General features: G+C 36.8%; 1 protein-coding gene and 1 long non-coding RNA gene across 5 annotated transcripts in view; both read right to left on the bottom strand.

The window, feature by feature from the left end:
• Positions 1–24,443, bottom strand: part of LOC112494332 (dipeptidyl aminopeptidase-like protein 6) — a 215,165-nt gene that overhangs the window by 183,799 nt on the left and 6,923 nt on the right. For 3 of the 4 annotated variants that reach the window (XM_025084931.1, XM_025084930.1, XM_025084929.1), the window contains exon 2: positions 18,087–18,363. In XM_025084931.1, coding sequence (XP_024940699.1) covers positions 18,087–18,362 — 276 coding nt within the window. In that variant the 5' untranslated portion in view covers position 18,363. Of the gene's footprint in view, positions 1–18,086; positions 18,364–18,874; positions 19,178–24,443 lie in introns of those variants that run through there. The other variant, XM_025084928.1, reaches the window with a different exon arrangement.
• On the bottom strand, positions 9,221–10,049 carry LOC112494334. Its single transcript, XR_003059624.1, has 3 exons — positions 9,950–10,049; positions 9,633–9,869; positions 9,221–9,542 (listed from the first exon to the last, which is right to left on the bottom strand). It is a non-coding gene; the product is annotated as an uncharacterized LOC112494334 (long non-coding RNA).

The following is a 24,443-nucleotide window of genomic DNA, read 5'->3' as shown; positions in this document are numbered from 1 at the left end:
GTGTGTCGGCGCCGGATGCTTCGACTATTAATTTTTTGCATCGACCCGCACGCAATACAGCAAAGTTGCGATAAAACTATACATAGATATAACGTTAAATAAAGCGCCTTAATACACGAGCCCTTTCGCTGCATATTAGATACTAAACTGTGCATAGTCCTCGAAGAGGATATGAAACGTTACCAGGCTCCATACCCATATTAGTGCCCTACACGTAGAGATGTACGCGCATATAGGCGCATACAGGAGTGCACATATTCTTGTCCAAGGATGCCAGGATATGCAGGATATGACTAGGAAACTGCAGTATACAACGAGGAGAGCTGAGATAGCACGCCGATATATTTGCCAATTCTCCTGCGATCCTTTATTAAATTCAAGAAGGTGGATGTGAGCGGAGAAGGAGGGAGGCAGGGTGAAAATCAGATTAAGGTAAAAGAGAACCGGAAGTGGAGGATCCCGTCTGATTTCTTCTTGTAGAAGCTAAAAGTAGAGAGAGGGGGGAGTGAGGGAGAAGGAAAGAGAAAGAGAGAGAGAGAGAGAAAATGAGTCTATCATGGTTGGCAGGGACTTCCGTTTAAGGTCAACGAGGATAGATAGGTACTATATCTATAAGCAATGTCTGAAGATGCTGCACTATGCATCATGGAGCTCATAGTGTGCTTCCTGGTAGGTTGATTTATGGTTTAGCTAATTAAACGACATAGTTTACTGGCAAGTTTTGGATATGCCTGTATATCGTCATATGTGTGCATACTGCACAATTAAAAGTTTTCGTGGATCGAGTGTGAAGGTGCATGGAAAATTTTATTAAAAAATAACAGGATTAATAAAAAGAAAATCGGAAACGTTTAAATTATAGTATATATCTCGTCGAAGTACATTACGTTATACGGTTCAGTTGTACGTCAGACGATTTTATGTATATTAAACGCATCATTTTCGCATGTGTAGATCCACGTAAATTTGTCAATGGAGTATTTCGAAGGTCTGGAGGATGAATTTTTCTGTCCGGCAACGGCGATTTGTATCCATATGCATAAAGTGTGTTGGAGAAGCACAGGGTTGTGTCAAGTGAATTTTGAACACCGACTATCCGGGAAATCAGTCTTTATTAAAAAATACAAATTGTGCAATTCGGCCTAACATAACTTACCGCGCCCCTAAACCTTGGTGAAAAAGAAAACAGGGAATCGTCCGTCTGTCAGTCTATGGAAAATATCATTGCGGCAGATTAGAAAAGGTACATACGTGTGGGACGCTTATCCTCTCGCTTCGTCTCTTTGACGTCATGACTCTCTACGTAGTCCTCTCTCTTCCTCGTTCTATTGTTTACTTCTCACTGCTATTCTTATTGACACCTCACAGCACGTAGTTTCTTGTCTCGTGTCTTCAGTAAGAATGCCGGGTCTCCTGCCGCTCGGGTATCATCGTCGCCCCGTCGGTCGGTCTTTCTTTCTCATTTTCTTTGTTACTTACGTGAAATCACATAGCACCGTTTCTCATATGCACACTACCATCAATGCTTGAAACCTAAATAAGTTCTACTGTTCCCTGCATATGCAAAAGGGTATGTCTATATATTCAGAAAAAAATACTCATATAAAATTATTAACATCTATCACGTATCACTGCATATGAAATTCGCGTATCACTTTTATATCGCGTTTGCTATTGATTGATTAAATGGAAGTGACTTTCTCGTGTGACAGTAATGTCTTTTGCAAAATATCATTATCTTTCAAATTAGCTCTTGAGTTGAGTGCACAATTTAAAGTAACAAAGAGAAAGTGAGAATAGAGAGAAAAAAGAAGGGGAGAGAGAGAGAAAGAGAGAGCGAACAGAATGACCCTCGAACACTTCATCGATGCTGCAATAATGGCAAGTGAGGGTATATCGAGTCCGACCGCACAATGGCGAATAATGACGATTCCTGTGGTTCGTGAATGCCGGCCAATATTCCATTTGGCGGTCGCATTCAACCATTTTCAGTCGTTGTGACTAATGAAAATTCCCCGTTCCGAAACGGCCCAAAACTTTCGGGCTTATTCTATGGATCTGTCAGCACTATATGACGTACCTCTACTGCACTCAAGTATGTACTAGTATCTACTATCAATCTGATTAGTAGTAACACAAAATATCCACCCTTTGAAGTCTGATCCTAAAAAACTTACGGCATGAATTGATCGTCGTGCCTCGTAAATCTTCACGTGTTGCCATATGTATGCACCCGTTTAAAACAACCTTAGTCGGTTATTCTTGTCATTAGAAATAATACCGGACCAACAAGTTCCTTAACATTAAAAAAAGATCCATAGTAATAGTAATTTGCCCTTAACAAAAAATAGGCTAAAAAAAATCATGATCCATCGATTTCCATTGAAATGAATGTATACGGTAAAACCGTAGGAGAATAGTATATTGTGCACCGAGAGCGAAAACGAGCATTTCTGCTCCGCGTATAAAATTGAGGTTCCCGAGGCGAAGCCGAGGGATTCTTAACTTTATACAAGGCGCAAACGCCCATTTTCACTCGCGGTTCACATACTATTTTCTTCAACAGCGGAGCGAACGCGAGTTTTCACGTAGTGGGTGATTCTTGGGTCGGTGCAAATAAGCAGGTTAGTTTGGTAACTTAGGAATTCACAATGAAACATCTGTGCATCGTACAGCTTACGCGAAAAAAACAATTGCCCTGGTGGTAGCTGGTCGTTGGATTCGTCGGGAAATGTCACCTCACTCCTATTCAGTTTTTCAATCTTCCACGTTTCCCCATTCGAGAATTGACCGTTTTCGCTCCTCCCGAAGGAGCGTTTTCGCTTCTTCCTGTTAAAGAAAAAAATTTTCTCTTTGAACCCTCGTGCATCGAGAAAAAAATGAGTTATCACGAAGCGGGTGGTAATTAGTGATTTTCCGATAAAAAATGAAGCCACAGAAACGAGGGATGTTGAAAATTTCTTGGAGTGTGCGAAAGCGGTTTCATCGATTTTATCTATAGGTTGGAAATCGATATTAAAATGCCTAGAAAATTTGCAACAATTAGTGACCGATGACTGGTAAATATTAGATGGTCTCATAAGGATAATCTAATGTGCACGAAAGAAGGGAGAGTATTACTAAAATATTGAATCTTCCTGTAGCGCCTATTGAATAATTGATCAGTTGATGAGACGCGAGGTGGTTATAATTAATGAAATTTATCCATAAAGAAATGAAATAAGGATGAGGTTAGTATGAAGAATTTCCAGAGCTTTAGAATCGCTTATTAAAAAGAAAAGGAGACAGTAAGTAAAGCCGAAGGAGGCTGCCGGAGTTAAGGGTAGCCTGCATTAATAAAGAAAAACGCCGAGTTTTATTAATTATTAAAAGCCATCTGAGTGGTGCAGGCGCTGCCACATTTTCCGAAGAGAAAATTGAGATTTTTACGCACTTTCTCCTGGTTTAATTTTTTCTACATCCCCCTACTGAGAAATTGCAGTTCTTTCGAACCCTCCGAAGACTTCGGCCTCGATTCGATTCTCATTGTGCCTCTTGATAAGAATCGAAATGATCAATTCGAGGATAACTGGGAAATGTTTTTACTCGTGCGAAGCTGCGATTAGAGTTGAGCTCAAGAGAAAGGAAGAGAAGAGAAAAGGCAGCCCCTTTTTCACCCCCTTGACAATAGAAAGCGGATGAAGACGTCGGAAGATAATTGCTGTTGGAACGGACAGGTCTTTAATCAGTAAAAGTAAAATGTTAATATAGAGATAAGACAGCAGGATAAAAAAAACGAAGGAAAATTTATCCTCTTATTAAAGAAACGGAGGAAATAAGACACAATTGAAAGATTGAAGATTACGAAACGAAGAGTGCTGCACTGAATGATAATATTTTTATTTCCCATTATTTAGAATTATTTTACAAAAATGTACTAATATTTTTAGAAAAGAAGTTAATAAAATATCTTTACGTAATTTTTCATAAAAATACATGTGAACAAAACTACTATCTATCCTTGTCACTACCAACTATTAGTGAGACAACTATCGAAAGTCTACAAGTTTTTCTAACTAATGCCAAACCCTATCAACTAAAGAAAAAGAACAAGGAACAAAACAACAAATATTCCAATCCTCCTGATACGGTCTCAAGTCTTAAGTCCACCGTCAATTATTTCATGGTCGCGAAATATCAAAGAAAGTACACGGATAGACTTAATTAAAAGTTCCTTATTATACCCAAGAAATCACTGTTCGTTCCTACCCTGGAGAATTACTTAACGTGGGATTGGTAACATTATAGTTCAGCCGGAGGGTTGTTGACGATGACGACTTTAGTACAGTACGAATATTCGATTACAGAATTGATAGATTCAATCTAATATTTCGCCTCCAGCGAGGATGAAATACATAAACAAGAAGAGTTATAAAATTAATCTAATGAAAAATATACACATCTGTACCTTCTATTATAAGATTACATGTTTATTGATCGTGAATGATCCACACTGTATAATATCCTATACATACATCCTACGGACGTGATATAGACATCCAAGGAACATCCTGCGTACATTGAATCCTATAAAGTTTACTTTTAATATCCTTGAGGAACTCCAATCTGTTTACTTCCGTTTGGCTCTTCCTCCTGCAGAGTTCAATAAGTGGGGCTTTGACAATAAACTTTTCTAGCAGAAAATCACAAAAGCCTACAGGCCTGACATCCCCGATCCACGAAATCTCGTGACTCCGTATAATCACTCTGATACTTTATAACTAGCGGGAGAGCGATATTAGGGAGAGTCCTCACGCGCGCTGTGAGGCACAGAAGAATGTGGGGATGGAAGCCTTTCCCTCTCGGCGCGATAGTTTAAAAAGAGAGCTCAGGGGAAACGCGACTATACGGAACTCCTCTACGTATACATATACAGAGTCGACTGTAATTTCCCGTCGAACGAGCAGGGATTTTTATTCATATATTTATTAAGGGATGCGATTTTCTTTATACAGAGGTAGTCTATCTACGAGACTAAAATTAATGTCTCTTAAATTCGTACAAGGCATTCCATGGTCCATTTGACTGTTTACAGAATTTTTTTGATCTATCTTTTATTTCAAATCACAAAGAAACTTGAGACTCGGAAACGTAACAAAAGGATGAACGGTTATAACTATAGCCTTATTCTAATTTCGATCTCGAAATGGGTTCCTAGTATAATTTCCATTAAGGGTTGAAATATAACATAAATGTAATCGAACAAGACTATGAACGTTGCACAGCTAGCCTCACGCAATATCCAAGATGTTTATGAGGTTACACTGGGTCAGGTCAGGCTAAGGGAAAAGATTCACAGAACATCATGGATATAACCTAAGAAGCAAGAAAACCTTCTTTGAGAATCTCTACCTTTTATTTCCCTCTCGAGAATTCGGCGACTTGCGGGATCCTCGAAAGAATCGAGGCGTTCAGGAAGCAGCGCAAAGACGTTGGTACCATGGGCAGAGTTCAAGACTCAATGGGGACTGAGTAAAATGCGGATAACGTCTCGGAACAAAAGTTTCTGCATGGCTATCTCAGTTAAAATAGGTTAGGTTAGGTTAAGTTGAACTGGGTTTTGCCGGGTCTTCCAAGTCTCACGACATCCAGAGAAAGTACTCACGATTTCGAAGTCGACCTCGATTCCTGCTGCGTCTTCTCCTCAGTCGTTTTACCCTAGAATTCCAATTGACTGCAGCTAATAGAATTTAGTTGAAAAGGTCAAACCGAGATTAAAATCTTTCTCCACTTAAGATCAGAAGAAAAAAAATTGCCATATTAAAAATCCTCTATATATCGATTATACTACCTTTCAGACCCCTGATAATTGAACCCTTCAAAAAAAGTCAATTTGAATAATTATTAAATAATTAAATTATATAGAAAGGTCTTAAACTCTGCACTAATTTCGTACGTTGCAGCTAAAAGTATTTATCAAAAAGTTCCTATATTCCGAATGACAATTCGGTGTAAGCCTGCAATTTCTGAAAACGTCATGGGACTCATGAGAAACTAAAATTAAATTCTCCGAGGAAACTCCTGCGGATGATCCTTCTATTATTTCTTAGAAATACCTGCCTCACCCGCAATGCTACCGTTATACTAATTGTTATGGGAAGAAGTATATGCGTCGTCAGGTACTAATTTTACCAAGAAGTTCTCGGCAGCTTCTAAAGACCTTTGTGCTCCGATTACACGGTTTAGTCTCTTTGTAATAATCAGCGCGCAAATCTGAACTCTGCGACTAGCTATGACAAAGTCGGGAATTTACTGAGCTCCCTTTGTTTGGAATGGCGGCTACTCGGATATCGGAGGACCTATTCTATTTACTTACGAATTCTACTAGCCTGCTGAGTACTAGATTGGATTGCGTTACGAATTCAGTACGTCGTGTATACATAGGTACATAGAGAGATGCATAAAGATACATACATAACAACCCATACACAATATAATCTAATCCTATTTGATTTGAAATCGTTTACCTAATAAGGATGAATTATACGTAAATTAATTAAAATAATTAATTATCCTGATAATACAAATAATTAATAGACTGATTGTAAATATATTTTAAAGCGAGTAAAAAAACAGGTATATTTGAAAAAAAAGAAATCATAAATAAACGCTACCTTTTCATGAAATCTCAAAGGAGCTTCTAGCTCGATTAGATCTTACGTGTAAGATGAGCCAGTAATCCAAAAGTAAGTACCAAGAATTTCCAATATTTTCTCGACTCTGTATTTTCGCTAAATTTACTCTCCTTTGAACATCTAGGGAACTATCATAATAATGGCAATGGCTGAACGGCAAAGCAACCCAAAGAACCAGCCAGTCCTTCGACCAACCAAGCCACACAGGCTAAGCTAACCAGACTGGCCATCCCGTTTCACATCCTTTCGTTCTTGGCTTTGTTATGTACTTTTGAAATAAGACCCAGAACCAACTCTATCCTTATACGATTATTGTATGCAGCTACAGCTATATAAGTGTATTTGCCGAGCGCGAGGGAATCAGCACGTCCTCATTAAGCCGACTAATGTTGAATACAAAGGAAAAGTTTACAGGACACTATAATACGATAAATATACGTGCACAAGTACGACGTAACATTTTTAAAGGATTGTAGATAATTATGTAAGTAGATTAGAAACAGGACGAAACGAACAAAATTTTATTGAACTTACAAGAGTGTACAATGTATATATAGATACATTACTTTTGGAGCAGATTGTATTCTTTTGAACCATACATTTTTTCGTCTTTCCTACAATGTTTTTTGCAACGTAGATACATTGCAGATGTATGCGCATCGGCGGAAATGCATTTAATGTATCATATATGTTCACGGGTAGCGCAGAACACTTGATATTAGAGAAATGCACTTTGCAGTCTCGCAGATGCATCTTATGCAGTGAATGCACGAAGTGCTTCCGCACTCTCATAAAATAATTCAATGACGTTAAAAATTCATGAGCCTACGTTATTCTTCTCTGCTGGATCGACTAGTCTCACTGAAATTGACAATCGATACATAATTACTTGGCAAGGGAATAGCGATGCAGCTTACAAAAATTTATGCTTGGAATTCATTTGAATAAAGGCTATTTCTTGTATTCTCCTCTTTCAGATGGCCCCGCAAAAAGCTATTTTAGTCGTCGACTGACTTTAGTATACACATTATTAAGGGTGATACTTATCAGATGAAGAAATCCCGATCAGCATCACTTTTAGTGACTTGTTTGCGCTTTGAAAATACACAGAGTATGAAAGATCTTCCTTCCTACCTCCCCTCTCAGCCTGCCCTCTCTCCCTCTCTTTCTTTCGCACACACAGACACACACACTCTCTCTCACTCTCTCTCTGTCGAGTGATTGAGTTCTAGAATCTGGCTTCATTCTTAACCTTCGACCTACTCACCCAGTGTACTCGCCCCAACGGGATTTTGAAGCCGCACCTTATAATGATAATAATTCCCGATAAATTTCATTTATACTCGAAGAGCCCTAATTTATCGGGAGCCACTCCACGATTTATGCGGCCCACTCTTATACCTACCGACCTGAGAAAATCGTCTGTGGAATAAAACGGACTTAGGATACACTATTCCACGCGCACACAGACACATAAATTCTACCTTGCTCGTCCTGTCTCTCTCTTTCTCGTTGGCATAAACGATAGCATCGGCCATTTGCCAAAGTAGGAGTTACAGCCTAGTGCATAAATATTTGCGAGTCCTGGATTTTACTCCGAATGGCTATAGGTACCTTACGAACGAATCCTGACAGAAAGTATATACCTACTCTTTACTTAAATCGGAAAAAATCTTCGCTCCTAAAGGTTTTTCTGGAAAAAATTCACACAGAGCTTCACTTTCGGATTATCCGCGGAATGATGTATATTTATTTTCTTACGCGTATCTGTACTTTTCTCTTTAACGAAATCTTAAGGGAGTCCATAAGACACTCCACGGTATATTTATTGAGAAAATGTGCAAATTTTTGCAAATTTCCATGGATTTTGAATAACAATTCATCGAGTGGATTATTCGCAATAATTTCATTACTAATCGGATTTAAGATAAACTTGACACACTATTAATTTTAATAATTGACGTTTTCTTTTATGGGTAATAAATTCGTACCTGCAATTCTTCATTGTTTAAATCTTCTTTCCACTCTTTAAAATGATTTTTCGTGTAACACCATTTGTTAATGAAAAAAATATTAAAAATTTTCCATAACGTCTTTTTGGTAATCTTAAAATCATTTTCAGGTGACGCAATAGTTCGTGTATTCACCCTGTACCTTCCGTAACCATGTATACTATTCTGCACCTTCCAACATTTCATTGAAGCCCACGTAAGCAGCTTTTCTTAGATCCGATTCTAAGACATACTAAAAATTTCTCAAATAGTGCGTAAGTAATAGAATTGTGAAAATACTCCAGGCGCCATATATAAGGATTGAAGAAAGTTGCAAATTAAAAAAAAAATTTCTAAGGAAAAGCAAAGAGCCCTCCAAGGCGTTTCCACCGCTATTAAATGTGAGATGCCAATTTCTCTTAATACAAAAATAATGAGGAGATATATATGTATATATAGTATAATATTCATATGAAACATTTCAAGTATCATTCAGGAACACTACATACATACAGCATATTTTGAGAATATTAAATATATTCTGGACACCCTCCAAATTGTATACTGTTTACTACAGAGTTTAACGACCATAAAGCAGCTCTGACATCAAATTTCCACAATATCTTCCATTTCTATTCCATGGTAGTTAATATCAGCTTTCAATATAACAATCTTTTATTAGGTCACGTTAAAACTTTAACGTTAAATACTTCAATGTTAATAATTATCTTTTTTAGTATTATTAGCTTCCATATATGAATGCCCTATTGGGAGCTCGGTCCTCAAATTTTGCAATTGACAATTTATAAATTTCCGCTATATCTCCACCTCGGAGACACGGACATATTGCTGCAGATAATAGATCGTAAAATAATTCCTAAAAAGAAGAGAGCAGATTAAAACCTTCTGAAATACTAGGTACTACTAGATGACAAAGAGAGCAGAATTGAGCGCTAGAAATACTCACAAAGCGGCTATACCGATCTCGAAAAGGTCTCCAAAATTAATTCATCTGTTTCTTCACTCATCTCCATGTGCCAACTATCGCGCAATTCTGATTGCGCTACAGTCATACCCCAAAGTTACGTCGAAATAGGTTTCGCGATAGACGATGTAGTCAAAACGACCTAAGTCGAGCGAGTGTTGATGCGGAGTGGGTAAGAAGAGTGGAAATGACGATACGTTCCGAAATTCGCTGCCAGTACTGTTAACATGGTTGAGTAATTTAATTGCATCCAGATAAATAGGGACACGACTATATTGATAGTAAATTCCTGCACGTACCTTGAGACTACGCCGAACGACATACAAGTACGAGTGAACAGCATAATTCATAACTCGGGACGACGTAGATCGGGGGAGTGTACATCGTGGAAAAGACGAGATTTCCCTCTAACGCAAAAAAAAACTATAATTTCAGGTGTTCAGATGAAGGCAAAGGGTTAAATGCCATGAACAACAAAATTATTTAGAATTCAATTACGCTGAACAAAAGTTCCTAATTACATTATTTTTTATAGAAGTTAACAAACTCAATAGACTGCTCGTTGAGTGGAAAATAACCAGAGGAAGTTGGAGAACATCAAATTAATGTTACGATGCGAGAAATAAATTATTGCTACTAAATAGAAACTAATTAATAAAGGAAAAATTAAAGTGGTAGTGACGTAGAACTTGCAGTTATACGGCCTCGGTCGGTACTAGGCGACTATGAAGGGAGACAATACCCACTAAGTTAGATAACATAAATATATAATTCGCACAAAAATCAATTAACAGTAATATGTACAATTGTAATGATCATTTACAAACGAACTTGCCTTGTAAATTAAGAACAATACGTCGCGGACTTACAGAGAAAGTAAATCTAATAGCAGTCTGAACCTTCTGCCTGAAGACAATCATGAAATACTTACGATGCCAAAACATCTACCATCTATCATCTAATTACTTATGTAAGCACTATGGCTACGTAATAACAAAACCGAACTTTCCAATAATCCAGGACGCGAATACAAAGTCCACAAATTTTTACGATCCGCGTAAGAAATTCGTTCGCTTCTGCGAGGTAAGATATATGAAAGCTATCACATCGCACTGATATATGTAATATAAATATATATAAAAAATATGTATAAGCCCCAGATACAGCAAAGGTTTTACAGGTTACCAGAAATACTTATAAATACACGAAGTAATCAGACAAATCTTCGCTCTTGCGAAAAATTCACCTAATTCAAGGATTAATTTTCCTTTGGGCACTATCAATCGCTTGACACGCTCGCTGTGGCCAAGGTCTGTAAATAGAACTCGGCAAACGAAGGTCTTCCCATGCGTGACATTTTCGATCTCGTAAATGTACGGGCAAGGTATATGTGGTGCATCAGTTATTACTATGTTGGACAATCAGTATAAGAGCAATGCATGGTCGCCATTTTGGACCTAAATTTTGTGAGGTGAGTGCGGGAAGACCTTTCTTAACGTGGAGATCCCGCGTTCCATTTACGGACCTTGAGTGTAGCATCACCAGAAGTCACGCTTGGTGTCGAACACGCTAAAACAGGCTAGTTTCAATCTCACCGCACTAGCGCTCCGGTCGGTAATGCTAGTACTGTGCGTACTAACTTATAACTGATCTAGCGGTCAGGTCGACAAACGTACCACCTCTCTGTCGGTATTCCTTCCAGTCAGGACTTTTGCGAAGTTCACTCAATGGAGTGGAACTCAACTCTACATGGAATAATTCTACACAGCTCGTGTACAATTGGACAGTATAAAGTTGGGTCCCACTCCACTCGAAGGTACTGCTTCAAAGTTTTGGAAGCTCACAGAACTCCAATGATACCACGAACGAGAATCATATTCGTCTTGTTTGATCTTACAATGCACGACTCCAGGTCAACCCCGCAAGCATCTTAGATGGTGGATGATACAGAGAAGATGAAAGAGAAATTCATGCTCTGCCACGACCATGCTCGTTGCAGCCTTCCCGCCATTGGCAAGGCAGAATAATTATGGTCAAAGCGCGATGGAAATTCACCCATCTATGCATACATATAAGTATGTACATACGTGTACAGTCACCCGCATTAATGGTGACAACGGTTGATGCTGTGCGGTGAGGTAAGAGAGGAGATTTGGGAGGCGCCTGCTCGCGTATCTTCGCCTGTGCGTGCGACGGAGGAAGCTCTACGGTGCGAGCGAGACGCCAAAGCTTCGTTCGGTGCGTCCTTGTTGCACGCACTAGTGTAAGCGAGACGGCCATAGGTCCCTGAGTCGCACCTATTCACAATGCGTTAGACGCTGGGACACTTGGTACTAGCCATCACATCGCATATATCTGTCTTTGTCTTACTAACGCTGTTTGACGAGGATGGATAATCGAAAAGTCTATTTCATTCCCACTACCGAAAGTCCCATAGCTCCTTCTCGTTTCTTATCGGGGTAGTAGCTGTTCTCCTCGTCATAGAGCATTAGTCTGAGAGAGAGAGGGAAAGCGTGCCACCAAACACGAGCGGTCCCCCACCAAGCTCCCTATTGCGCATGAGGGGCCTTGTTGCCGTCTCGCTTACACTAGTGCTGTGCAACAAGGACGCACCGTGCGAAGCTCTGGCGTCTCGCTCGCACCATAGCGCTTTCTGCGTCACACGCACAGGCCAAGATACGCGAGCAGGCGCCTCCCAAATCTCCTCTCTTACCTCTTCGCACGGCGTCAACCGTTGTCACCATTAATGCGGGTGACTGTACACGTATCGGGACCTCCATGCCACTCAAAAATAATATCAACCATGAGGAGCAAACAAGCTCGCTGGCAGGCACAACCATGTGGACCATGCTATGCTAAACTTATATAACAAATATAATTAATTTCGCAGACGCAGAACTTTATGTCTGAAAGTTCTTGGCATTGGCAAGTATTACTGTTCCATCCACGTTCATGATTTGTCCTGAAAATTTAACCCGACTGAATGGACGGTTCACTACCAATTTTTTATTCAAACGTACTATAATAGACTTTGATTTTTTCACATGCGCCGTCTTCAAACGCAAAATGCAAAGAGACTTCTGACCTGCGCTGAAATCGCTAAGTGTTAATATTCATCACAACGTTCATTCATCACACTGCAATATACAGGGTTAGTCAGTAGAAACGCACCAGCAGAAGTTGGCCGCAAGTGGCCTACACGGCAGTGTGGCCTCTTCAAAAAATGATATGTGGCTGTGACCGATTCCCATAAGCGCAAACTGACAGATCGCATAGCAATAAGGTTATTGAAATATTTCAATAGTTAGGTTACTGAAATAATTATTTAATATTGTAATGACAAAATGTAATGTCAGTTAAGATTTATTTTCACAATAGATTTTCATCCCACACTTTTTTGCTATAAAAACATTTCAATTAATTGATTTTTAAATTAATTGCAGCATTATATTGCAGAATTGCAGTTGTGATCATTACTTGGAAATATAAAAATTGTGAATATTTTAAACTTTACATTATTTTATTTGCAATCTGTTGTGAAAATAAATCTTAACTGATATTACATTTTGTCATTACAAAATTAATTAATTATTTCGGTAACCTAATTATTGAAATATTTCAATAACCTTATTGCTATGCGAATTGTCAGTTTGCGCTTATGGGAATCGATCACAGTCACATATCATTTTTTGAAGAGGCCACACTGCCGTGTCGGCCACTTGCGGCCAACTTCTACTGGTGCACTTCTACTGACTAACCCTGTATATGTGTAGTTACATATGTATCAAGTTTTACTGCCAATCCTGCACCTACGCTATTGTTATGGCTAGGAGTTTATACCTTGACTACATGTAGCGTGACCCGGGCCAGTGGTTCTGGTTTCGAAGTAAAATCGAAAAGGAGTCTTCCTCGAAAGAAATGAGCAACGAAAGTTTCCAGTTAGATCGTTATTTATTGTGGTTGACGTTCGACCCAGCAAGTATAATGAAAAAACAATTTCGCAACTGAACGTTACAGAAGTTAAAGTTGTACTGAGTTGGTAGAACATGGTGCTTCCTTATATTTATATCTAGAATCCGCTGGCTAGATGGGTAAGGGTTTTATAGGAGTAAGGTTTCGGTGTAACAGGACTTTGCTTAGGTTTCTTCAGGATGACTCAATAGAGATACTTTGGTTTTTTGGGAGGTGACTAAGCATTGATTACGGGGAAGTTCCCATAGCCCAGGTATAGTTCCAGATTCGTAACGCTTGCTGTCTCCGATAGAGGAGTGTGTGTCACAAGCGTATACCATATACCAATATACCAGGTTATTCAGCCCAAACGCACCACCTGAACATGGTTTTACCTTAAGGCTCAACTTCAAATGGTGCGTTTCTACTGAATAACTCTGTACACGACTTTATGTAAGCATCGGAGTAACCTTCGAACGTCTTTTGAAAACAAAAAAGGATTTTCCCCAAGTACTAAAATCCATTAACGCTTTTTTCATCAATATGTACAATAGAGTTTAAACAATTATAAAGATCGATAACTTACCGCGACGAAATTAGTCATCTAACAAGGTTGCAGGTGCATATAAGAAACTAGTAGCCAATTTCAGCGGTTCGACACAGAGGAGAAATTTTGCATGGGAAAGTTCCACAGGGAAATCCTTTTTTTTCATTCTTTCGTAGTTCTTTCTCCTTGTACCCTCTTGGTAGCCTTTTCGCCATCAGCTTAACCATGCCGATCGTTCAAGAACGCGTTACGAACTTTTCTTATGAATATGTTATCGTAAGCCTATACTAAAAGTGGAACGCCACGGATGGAATCCCTCGTTACTTCAAATGCGAAATTCATTGCTCTTCGCTTTATTTTTGTCTTGGTTAACCCCTATGACCTCGCCTATCCACTCCTGTCTGTGCCATATGCATGCAAGTGCCTAAGCGCGAACTGTTATCTCTACATATATATCTACGTCCTACGATCGTCTTCTTATCGGCAACTGCTACAAGAAAATCCACCTTCTTCATAATTTTCATATCGAAGTTATTTACCTACCCTTCCACTGCTCTAACTTTCCATTTCACCTTACCTCTTTTGCTAGTTTTGCTACTAACCAGAAACGCAAGTTAAAGCGTTATACGTTACGATTGAAGTTGTCGATTATACGGGAATAGCAATGTTGCTACTCTAAGTAGGTAGACAAAATTCGCTTAATATTTCAAGGAAGAATATTTTCTTTTTATCATATATCATTATAGTAAAAATTTAATTAATTTAATAACTATATGTCTTTCATTTTTTCTTGAATTTAAAACGACTTTTTTAAATTTTTAGTCATTTTTAAGTGTTTTGTGAACATTTTCGAATTACGTAAAGGAAATCATTGGAATTTACATAAGACATTCGTTTATACGTCACATATATGTATATTTTCCAAAATTTCATTTAAGTACTTTTCTTTATCATGTTTTCTTGAGGAATTCGAAATTAAAATTGATTTTTTATACATAAAACACTTTATTATTAAAGTGCCACTAACAAAATGATATTTTAGACGTAAAGCTGTGGATGAAATAAAAAAAAATCAATAAAAATTTATTGAACCATCAAAACATAGAATTTATAAACATTGTGCTAAAAATTAATAATTACGTCTACGTTGATTTTAAATAAAAATAAAAAATATCTACGAAAATTATTCGTTTTGCTTTATAATTAGTATCAGCCGCGTGGAAACCGCTCGTGAAATTGACACAAGCCGCGTGCTTGCTCAATGTTATCAAATCAAAAAATTTGCCCTGATATCTCACTTCTGTACATATTCTGATCGTTACAAAATATACATTATTAAAATCCAGTTTTCAATGAGCCACTATTTAAAATGTTTCCGCCACAATTTGCAATGATACATCACGAAATGAAGATTAATATAAAATTGATTATATTTTTATTATAAATTACCAACAGCTAAAACGCATATGGTTTTTCATACCAGAGCGCAACTCGCTAAAATCAGTCAATAAAATTCTTTAAAAAGATCAAAGAAAGGTTGTTCAATTAATTTTAAAAATATAAAACACATAAAGCAGACTTGGTGAAAAATTGAAATAATCGATTATAGAAACAATGAGTTTTCATTCAAGAGTTTGTCTTTAGTATCTGATTCAGTCTGCCGCACTTTTGTCCTACGTTTTTCGTATTGACCTGAAACAGACGACTTCACTTGCAGGCGAACCAAAGCAGAAACAGAGAGAATCACATCTCCTGTCCTTTGTCGTAAGTACAAAAGCCCGAATAGGACTTCTAAAATAAATGGAAAGGAAATTGCTTACGTGAAAATACTGACCTAGATCTCTACATGGGTATAAGTGGGTACGTAACTACTGATTGGGAGATACTACACGCAGAACGGAGCCTCTCGTTTGAGTTGAGTTAATGACCAATTTGTAATCGTCGAACGTAAAGAAATAAAACGTCATTTTCTACTTAGAAGTATATACCCTGTATTTTCTCTATTCCTATTAACATATATTTCTTAGTTGTCTGTGAACGCAGCTTTATACTGCTTAAACAATACCAATATTAAAGCATCATACACAGGTATTCCAACGATGAGCTATTCACTGCGCCACGACTCATTAATGCAAACAGACGTCAAAGAGTGTAGTGATAATATTAAAGAAAAAGAAAACATTGTGCGAAAAGCAAACAACGCTGTTATGATATATAGTAAAACAGTGTTTTTGAAAAGCTGCATTGTTAAACTGGATTAGACAAATATTTGATTACGTTTATAAAGTCATTACAAAGAATCATGACTTTGTTAAGATACTGCAACATACTAAGTGAAAATCTATATCATGCTACACTATATCACTGTATTTCTGATAAGCCAACTACGCAGCAGCTGTCGAAATAATTGCCATCTTGATTCGAAATCGCAAACCTATTAAAATAACATTTAAATTGACTACACGAATCTGTATACACAAATTTGGTACCACAGGGTCATTTATACAAACTCTATAGAAAACAAGACTGAAATATCCCAGCTAACACATCAAGGCACAGCTATATGAAACGCGAGTAACAAGATTTTATAACATGATTCATATAACATGTATGTACATACATACATATATTCAGACATAAAAAAAATCTATGAATCCTTACTATGTCCCTATGAAACGTTGCTGATATATTGTACATTAGATGAATCGTGCTTGTTTTATAAAAATCTAAATGTAATGGGTATGACACTTAAACATAAAAGAAAACTGTTCACTGTAACCTAATTTTATTCAATTTCTGGTACATTTAACGAAATGTAAATTGTGTCGTCGAAAGTATGTCCGCTAGGTGTCCAGGCGTGAAACAACCAAGCCGCAACTAAACTGTATCTTTCAAATGTGTATATCAAGAGTAACACCTATAGGCAACACACTTTATTAAAAGTGTATCAGCTTAAGGTACCAGGTATACTAAGCTTTTTGAACACCTTGAATGTAATTATTTAAGATCTGAAATACCTGTATCTAAGAAAATGAACTAAATCTTCCAGCAAACACGATTACCACATTTATGTCACTATTATGTAACTACTTTAAAACAAGACAGAATTCATTATACGTGGATACAAGATGTATTTGCTGGGTTATAATATAATATGACCACCTTGAAAAAAAATTAATTAAAATGTTATAAAACAGTTACATCTTACTAACATGTCTATGCAATAATTTGTTACATATTTGTTATATTACAATAATATTGCTCTGAGCGGGAATTAATAGCTAGGATGTTTCTTACACATTAACTTCATGTTATATTACATATTACATCTTGTTTTGTAATTTTTATGTTTGTTACATTACCAGTACTAACTGAGATATAGTTAAATATGGTTAGAGTTTGCCTATTACTCGAACTACGTAAATACGTAAAAATTGTATGAATGAAAATTGAATTCATCAGCACAGCATTACATATTTAAGTTAAATGCTTGAATATTCCAAGTTCTGGAATTTCAACTTTAACCCTTACAAACCTATAGGTAAAGTGTGCCCATTAGTCAGCTACCAACGCGGCACACACTTATACCTACAGGTCTGTAAGGATTTAATACTGCAGTAACTTACTGCATCAACTACATTAACTAGGTTAGCGATGATAATAAATCTGAATCCTATCGATCAACAATTTGTTTGAAATTTTCAATACAGACATTTCTGTAAAAATATACAAAAAACACGCCTCCTTTTTTACCAAAAGCAATTGCATAACACTATTATATACATTCTATACACTCGCGACTGACAACCAAAACTCAAAAACGTGTTATTCTAATTTTTTTGTCATACTAAAATATATGGATACTAAATTTATTTAATTGGCCAACCAAACCTGACAAGCCAATTTAAATGACTTAAATGAATTGAGAAAAAACTCACCATATGCCCATCCCAGGAATTTGTTCTTCTGTTCCGCAAAATGTGTCTTTCTTCTGACATGACGGAATCGTTATACTTTTGACGTATCAACGGCGTTCCGTCTTCGTCCTCCGAGTTTTCGCAACCGTCCAAGTTCTCACAAGCTTTCGTTTCCACACACACAAAATATTCCTTGCCGTATTTCACGTGATTTAGAAACAGACTAGACTCGTCGTTATTATCACGTTGCGACGTACGTTTTGAGAATTTCGTGTCGTACTGCGACACCCGTGCCATGCTGTGCTCAACACATAAAAATCGCTGTTATCACTTGGAAAAAATGGATACTATACGCGTGTGCCTGAGTACTGTAATTATAAAGACAATGAGACGTATCTAAGGATTCGCTCAAAGAGCCTTTCTTGAGAGTTCAACTGAACTCAAATGCTTTTCCAAATATTTCAGTTTGAGCCTACGTAGTACGATTCCTCAAAGGGGAAAAAGATCAGATTAAATCTTCTAATGATTCTTGTCTTGCGTTTATATATAGCTTTAAAAAAATACACACACAGAAGGATACTGTAATACAAAAAATAATACCAAAAATGAAGATACTTTTTTTCTATGAAGTATTCTTATAAATTTTAAAAATTGAAATATGGTATCTCTAGGAAATACAAATTTTTTTTTAAAGTAATGTCTTCATTTAGTATAGTCATTGATCAAACAGATTTTATATTTAGAATATACTATATGTATACCCAAGCAGAAATTTATTTAGGGCGAAATCTGACCCAGTTTAGGTTTACCTTGTCAACCTGAACTGCCCTAAAACGGGCATCGCGTCAGGCCTGGTTGCGGCATGTACCGCGATTTGGCATGCGGCCCTGATCAGGTGACTAATCCAGTCCCAGTCAGGTGCCTGATTTGGTCCCGGCCAGGTGCCCGATTCGCCCTAGCAGAAATTCGGTCAGGCTGCCTGATGTCGTATCAGGTCTGGATCAGGTATCGGTATGGCATGCCTGATCAGGATAGCCGGAAGAGACCCAGATCCTGCCCTAGTCATGCATCAGTACAACATTTGTAAATGTGATCAGCCTGAAATATAGATGCTGACCAGGATCAGGCCCTGATCAGGCAATGTCACAGCTAGCCCTATTACGGAATGCCTGACTTGGCCCGCATCAGGCAATTTCATGGCAAGCCCTATTATGGAAAATATGACTTGGTCGTAGTCAGGCGTTATTCAGAGCTGCCGTATTAGGTGTGAAATCAGGCAACACTGAAATCGCCTTAATATGAAACTATATACATGTAATACAAACACCGGCCACCAGAGGGACAGGGATACCCGCAAGCAAAAGTTGGTCACTGAACCGATAAGCTCCAAACTTTACAGAATTCTGAAAAAGAGACAAAGAGGCGATAAAAGCTTCTAACTTGCAGCACCTAGTAGTCCGATCCATCGCACTGCTTCTATATAAAATTTTTTTGAATCAGCAAACTAATTTATAATTTGCAGAAATTCCTCCTACCCCTTGAAAGCAAGGCCTAATACGTCACACTGAATTACTCCACTATCTACGATATTTTCAAAAAATGTTACCTGTTTGTCATTTCAACGTCTATATGTATATCTAATGTATATCAATATCAGGCAACAGGATATAATACCAATCCAGGGCATGATCAGGACCACATATGTTCCCTAATGTGGGCCCGATCAAGTAGCCTGATCAGGGTCGGATCAGAAATGCCGTTACATGCCACATCAGGGCTGAAAGAGCGGCATGATCCGGGCCGGATTATCAGTTAGGGGACAGCCTGATGCGGCCCGGATCCCCGCCGGAATAAATTTCTGCTTGGGCGGCTTGCCCTATCGATGCTTGAGCTGGCCCGGATGACGGCAATTTGATATTAACTTTACCAGGCATGCCTTATCATTACCTAGTATGACCCTGATGTCAGCTACATTTGGCTGTCCGGATTAGGGAAACCAATGCAGTAGGTGATCGGCCCTGATCCTGGTGGTATCCGACCATCCTGAGCAGGCAGGCCTTACTATTGCCTGGATCCGAATAATGTGGCGCAGACCTTATAGCTGTATGCCCTACAATTACCTAATATGGCCCTGAAGCCAACGACTAGCTGCCCTGATAGGGCAATTCTTAGGAATATTTGAAGTGGCCCGGATCAGGGTGATATTCAGCCAGCCTGATCCGTCATGCGTTAGTGGCACCTCAGCTGGCCCTGATAAGACATCAGACAGCCTAATTAAATTTCTGCTCGGGAAGTATCCGTATACTAACACAATATTTACTTTGGTTGTAATTTTAAAGTTACCTCTTCCGATTTTCTTTGTTATCCTATCATATTAGCATTAACAGCAACAAATTGCGAGCTCGTATGAATTCTGCAAACGAGAGTGCAGAAGTGGAGGAGAGTACTTGGTGAAATACAACGCATGCAGAGACTGTATATTAAATTTGATCAAACATTTTTTAATTTATTATATGAAACTTGAATTGCCACATTATGCCCGTAGACGACACAGCATTGAAAGGAAAAAGAAGACTTATAACATATTAAATTAATAGCAATGATTTTAGTTTACAGTAATTCTTTAAAAGCTTCAGTGGGAACCTCCTTAATTAATTATATTAATCTGAGTTACTGTACTATACATTATTTGAGTATTGTACAATGTTTTCAAATTACTTTGAAACCGATTAATATTTACTATCCATGCATAGGGTACTTTTGAAACCCTCAAATATTTATAACTGGTAAATATGGTATTACCGGGTAAGGATGGAAGAAGAAAAAGAAAGGTGGTATTATTGCAATATAATTAAAGCAAATTCTAAGGAATTTTCATATTTCTGTTCTACAACACTGACATGTATGAGCAAAAAGCACCTTATAGTAATCATTTGTTTTTTCATTAATTTATGGCTTCGATTTCCGGAATCATTAGCCGGGATATATTGAATCAAACTTACACCATAATATGTTTTTAACACAAGTTTTTCCTTCCCAATAAACTGACATATATGTATATACCACTATTTAGCTTAGACGAGAATCATGCTATAATTTTAATGTGATTAAAAAAATTAATATCACAGAAATACAACAAATTCGACTATGATGGTATACATATATGCGCTTGACAGTTCTCATACCTACTTTCTTCACCGATAATCATGAATAGTGCAGTTACTTGTGAATAACTTATATGGAATACGACAGTTGTAAAATAATATGAAAATATATCAAAATAATTTAAGCCAAACGTAACTAGTAATTCACGACGAAAGAATATTTCAGACAGTTGTCACGTAATGTGTTTATACGGAAAAACAATTTAATATCAAATGAAACAATGTTACCTCATTCTTGCATAAACGCTGAATAAATGCATTACCTGGGAATTATTTTAAACAAACGTAATCAGATTTTGCTAGTTACGATTTAGAGTAGTTAATTTCAGTTCGTTGAATAATCCAAAGCTCATACGAAAGTACCTGTCCTGAAATGAATTCGCATTGGAAATTCTATCCATTTTCCTGCATACACTTGAACATCTAACTTCTGTCTAATAGTTCCATTTATCCGCAGTGTTTGTTCGTACCATTTATTCGCAGCTGTAGTACTTTAATTAGCCACCAATTAATTGTTTCAATTAAAAATCAGAATTATTTTTGTTGAGTATTTTTTATTAGGCCTTTTCAAACAAATTTCTTTCGAATATGTTGGCGCATTCGTACACTACAAATGTAACAAAGTATTCTATGATGTGTGTTATTCCCTATTCTTTCTACGGTTGTCACTTTATAAACACTTATAACGTCCTTTATTTTTACATTTATAACAAATCTTAGAAATACGGCTTAACCATTCCAATATGAACCATCAATTTTTGTTGTGTAGTTCTTCATCCATAATCGCGTGCTCACCTTTTTGTATTGTCCGCGTTGCTTGTTCCTTTTGCCAGGCTGCTAGCAAACCGAGCAGATACATTTTGCCAAAAGTCCAGAAAAGACAACAAAGGCGACAGGGCCTAGGAGATGCACATAGAAATTCTCATAAAAATGTATATTCGATCGTGTAATCGGAAATCGCACTAACCAGAAAGAATAATGGCAACCCGGAAATTCTAGACATTTTATGAACTCTTGGTCCAACAGAAAGTAACAACGCGTAAGAGCGGATTAGTGATAATACTGATAATGTACTGAACATCTATTATTTGAGACCTCTGTATGGATTATAAATATGGAATGAATGAGAATGAATAATTATAATTTTAATTTGTATTATATTATTTTAATAAGTACACTTTGTAACTAGCGGAAAATTCAGTATATACAAATACTTATACATAGGAATAACAAAATACTTGTTCGTGTTTAAAAAGTTATTATCACAGAAAGTATAGGGAATAATACACTTCGTAAAACATTTAAAATTACGCGGTATACAAGAGGGTTCACCCATTAATTCTTTCATGACCTATACATATAATTCGTCATTAAGCCATAACAAACAATAGAAAAACTTGCAAATTTAGTTGATTTTATTATTTTTCGATATTATGACAGGGGTCTTTCGTAATTATGATTATGTAAATAATTAAATGAAAAATGTATTTAAAAATTAAATTATTAAAATAATTTAATGAAATGTCTAGTTCAAGAAAAATTATAACAGGATAAATATCCGCGAAATTATATATCGTAATACACAAACTTCTGCAATTTTCATTCGGAATAATTATAAACTTTTTCCAAAAAGCGGTTTATGAGAATTTCGTAATTTTCGTTTTTATGTTCACGGAAATTCCATTATTATATTTCATCAATAAAATCTCCACGACATTCATTCATTCATAGATAATTAATTCCATAATCCTCTGATCTGTCCATACAATAAAAAAAGTAGATTCACTCCATTGTTTTCTATAAACTTAATTATTCCGCAGAATAATTAAAGCATCCTAGTTCAAACTTTCTAGACATTATTCAGAAATTCTCGTGAATCAGATCTGTGCATAAATTTTATTCTGAAACTTGTCACAATGGATTTATTTATCGGCATCATCCATCTTTAATATCCAAATGGAATAATTCTTTGGACTTTATTCAACTTCATAGAACTTTAAAATTTTTCTACTTATTATTTTACCTATCATTAAAGCTTTTTGGCCACAGAACTCACGCAACTCGTCTTTCCCATCAAAGTCCAACAGCTATACAGGGTGAGTCGTTTAACTTGGCACAAACGAATATCTCGGAAAGGAAGAATTTTACGAAAAAATTTTCGAGGGGGGGAAAAAATGCTGTGTCGTTATTTTTTATTCGCGACGGTTTTCAAGATTATCCCAAGGTTAACTTTGTTTTTTTAAACGGGAACCTATATTTTTTATTGCAAATTGTTATGCTATATAAGAAACTAATTAACTTTTGTCTGAAACATTTTTTAAAAGGATCAGTAGTTTTAATGTTATTTCAACATCGAGCGTAGATTCCGAGATTGTTAATAAGTATAGGGATTTTGTAGATACGAAAATCGAAAGAGAAGAAAAAAGTTAATTAATCTTTTTTCTTGCGTAAATAACCTATTTATTGTTGACATTGCCAAATAATATTATAATAAGTGTTCAAAATGGTGTCTTTCAACATCAATGCATTTTCGAACTCTCTTAAGCTAGATAAAAGCCTTAGTTAATTTTTTCTTCTCTTATTGAAAATACTGGTCCTATTAAAAAATGTTTTCAAACAAAAGTTAATTGGTTCTTTGTACATCATAACAATCTGCAATAAAAAATATAGGTCCCCATTTAAAAAAGCAAAGTTGACCTTCGAAAGACCTTGAAAACCGCCGCGATTAAAAAATAACACAGCACAGCACTTTCTTGCCTCCTCGAAACCAAACGAAATTTGTTCGAACATTTTTTTCGTAAAATGCTTCCTTTCTGAGATATTCATTTGTGCCAAGTTAAACGACTCACCCTGTATATCAAACGGTGTAAATTAAAATAGCAGTCTACCCACATATTCCGTCCACCATTTAAATACGTTTTAAAGATGATTTCTCTACAATATGGATACCTAAAATACAACAACATCCCATATTCATAACAGACAGCAGACAAAGTTTCAACGTTTGAAACTGGAAACAGATATTTTTAAATACACATTGTTATGATTCTCCATATGACTAAAAGTAACGTCTGCTATGATACTTGCTCTTTAGAAACGAAGTCTCGGCTCTTTATTTATGAACACTGCATCATTTACACGTTATCGCAAGGTGCAGCTTACCTCGTAACATTAAACCCGGATTAATTATCTGTATAATCCACCTAGAACAATT

This window comes from Cephus cinctus, unplaced genomic scaffold (assembly GCF_000341935.2).
Source record: "Cephus cinctus unplaced genomic scaffold, Ccin1 Ccin1_scaffold0421, whole genome shotgun sequence".
NCBI classification, from domain to species: Eukaryota; Metazoa; Arthropoda; class Insecta; order Hymenoptera; family Cephidae; genus Cephus; species Cephus cinctus.
This window is presented reverse-complemented; position numbering and strand designations above follow the sequence as displayed.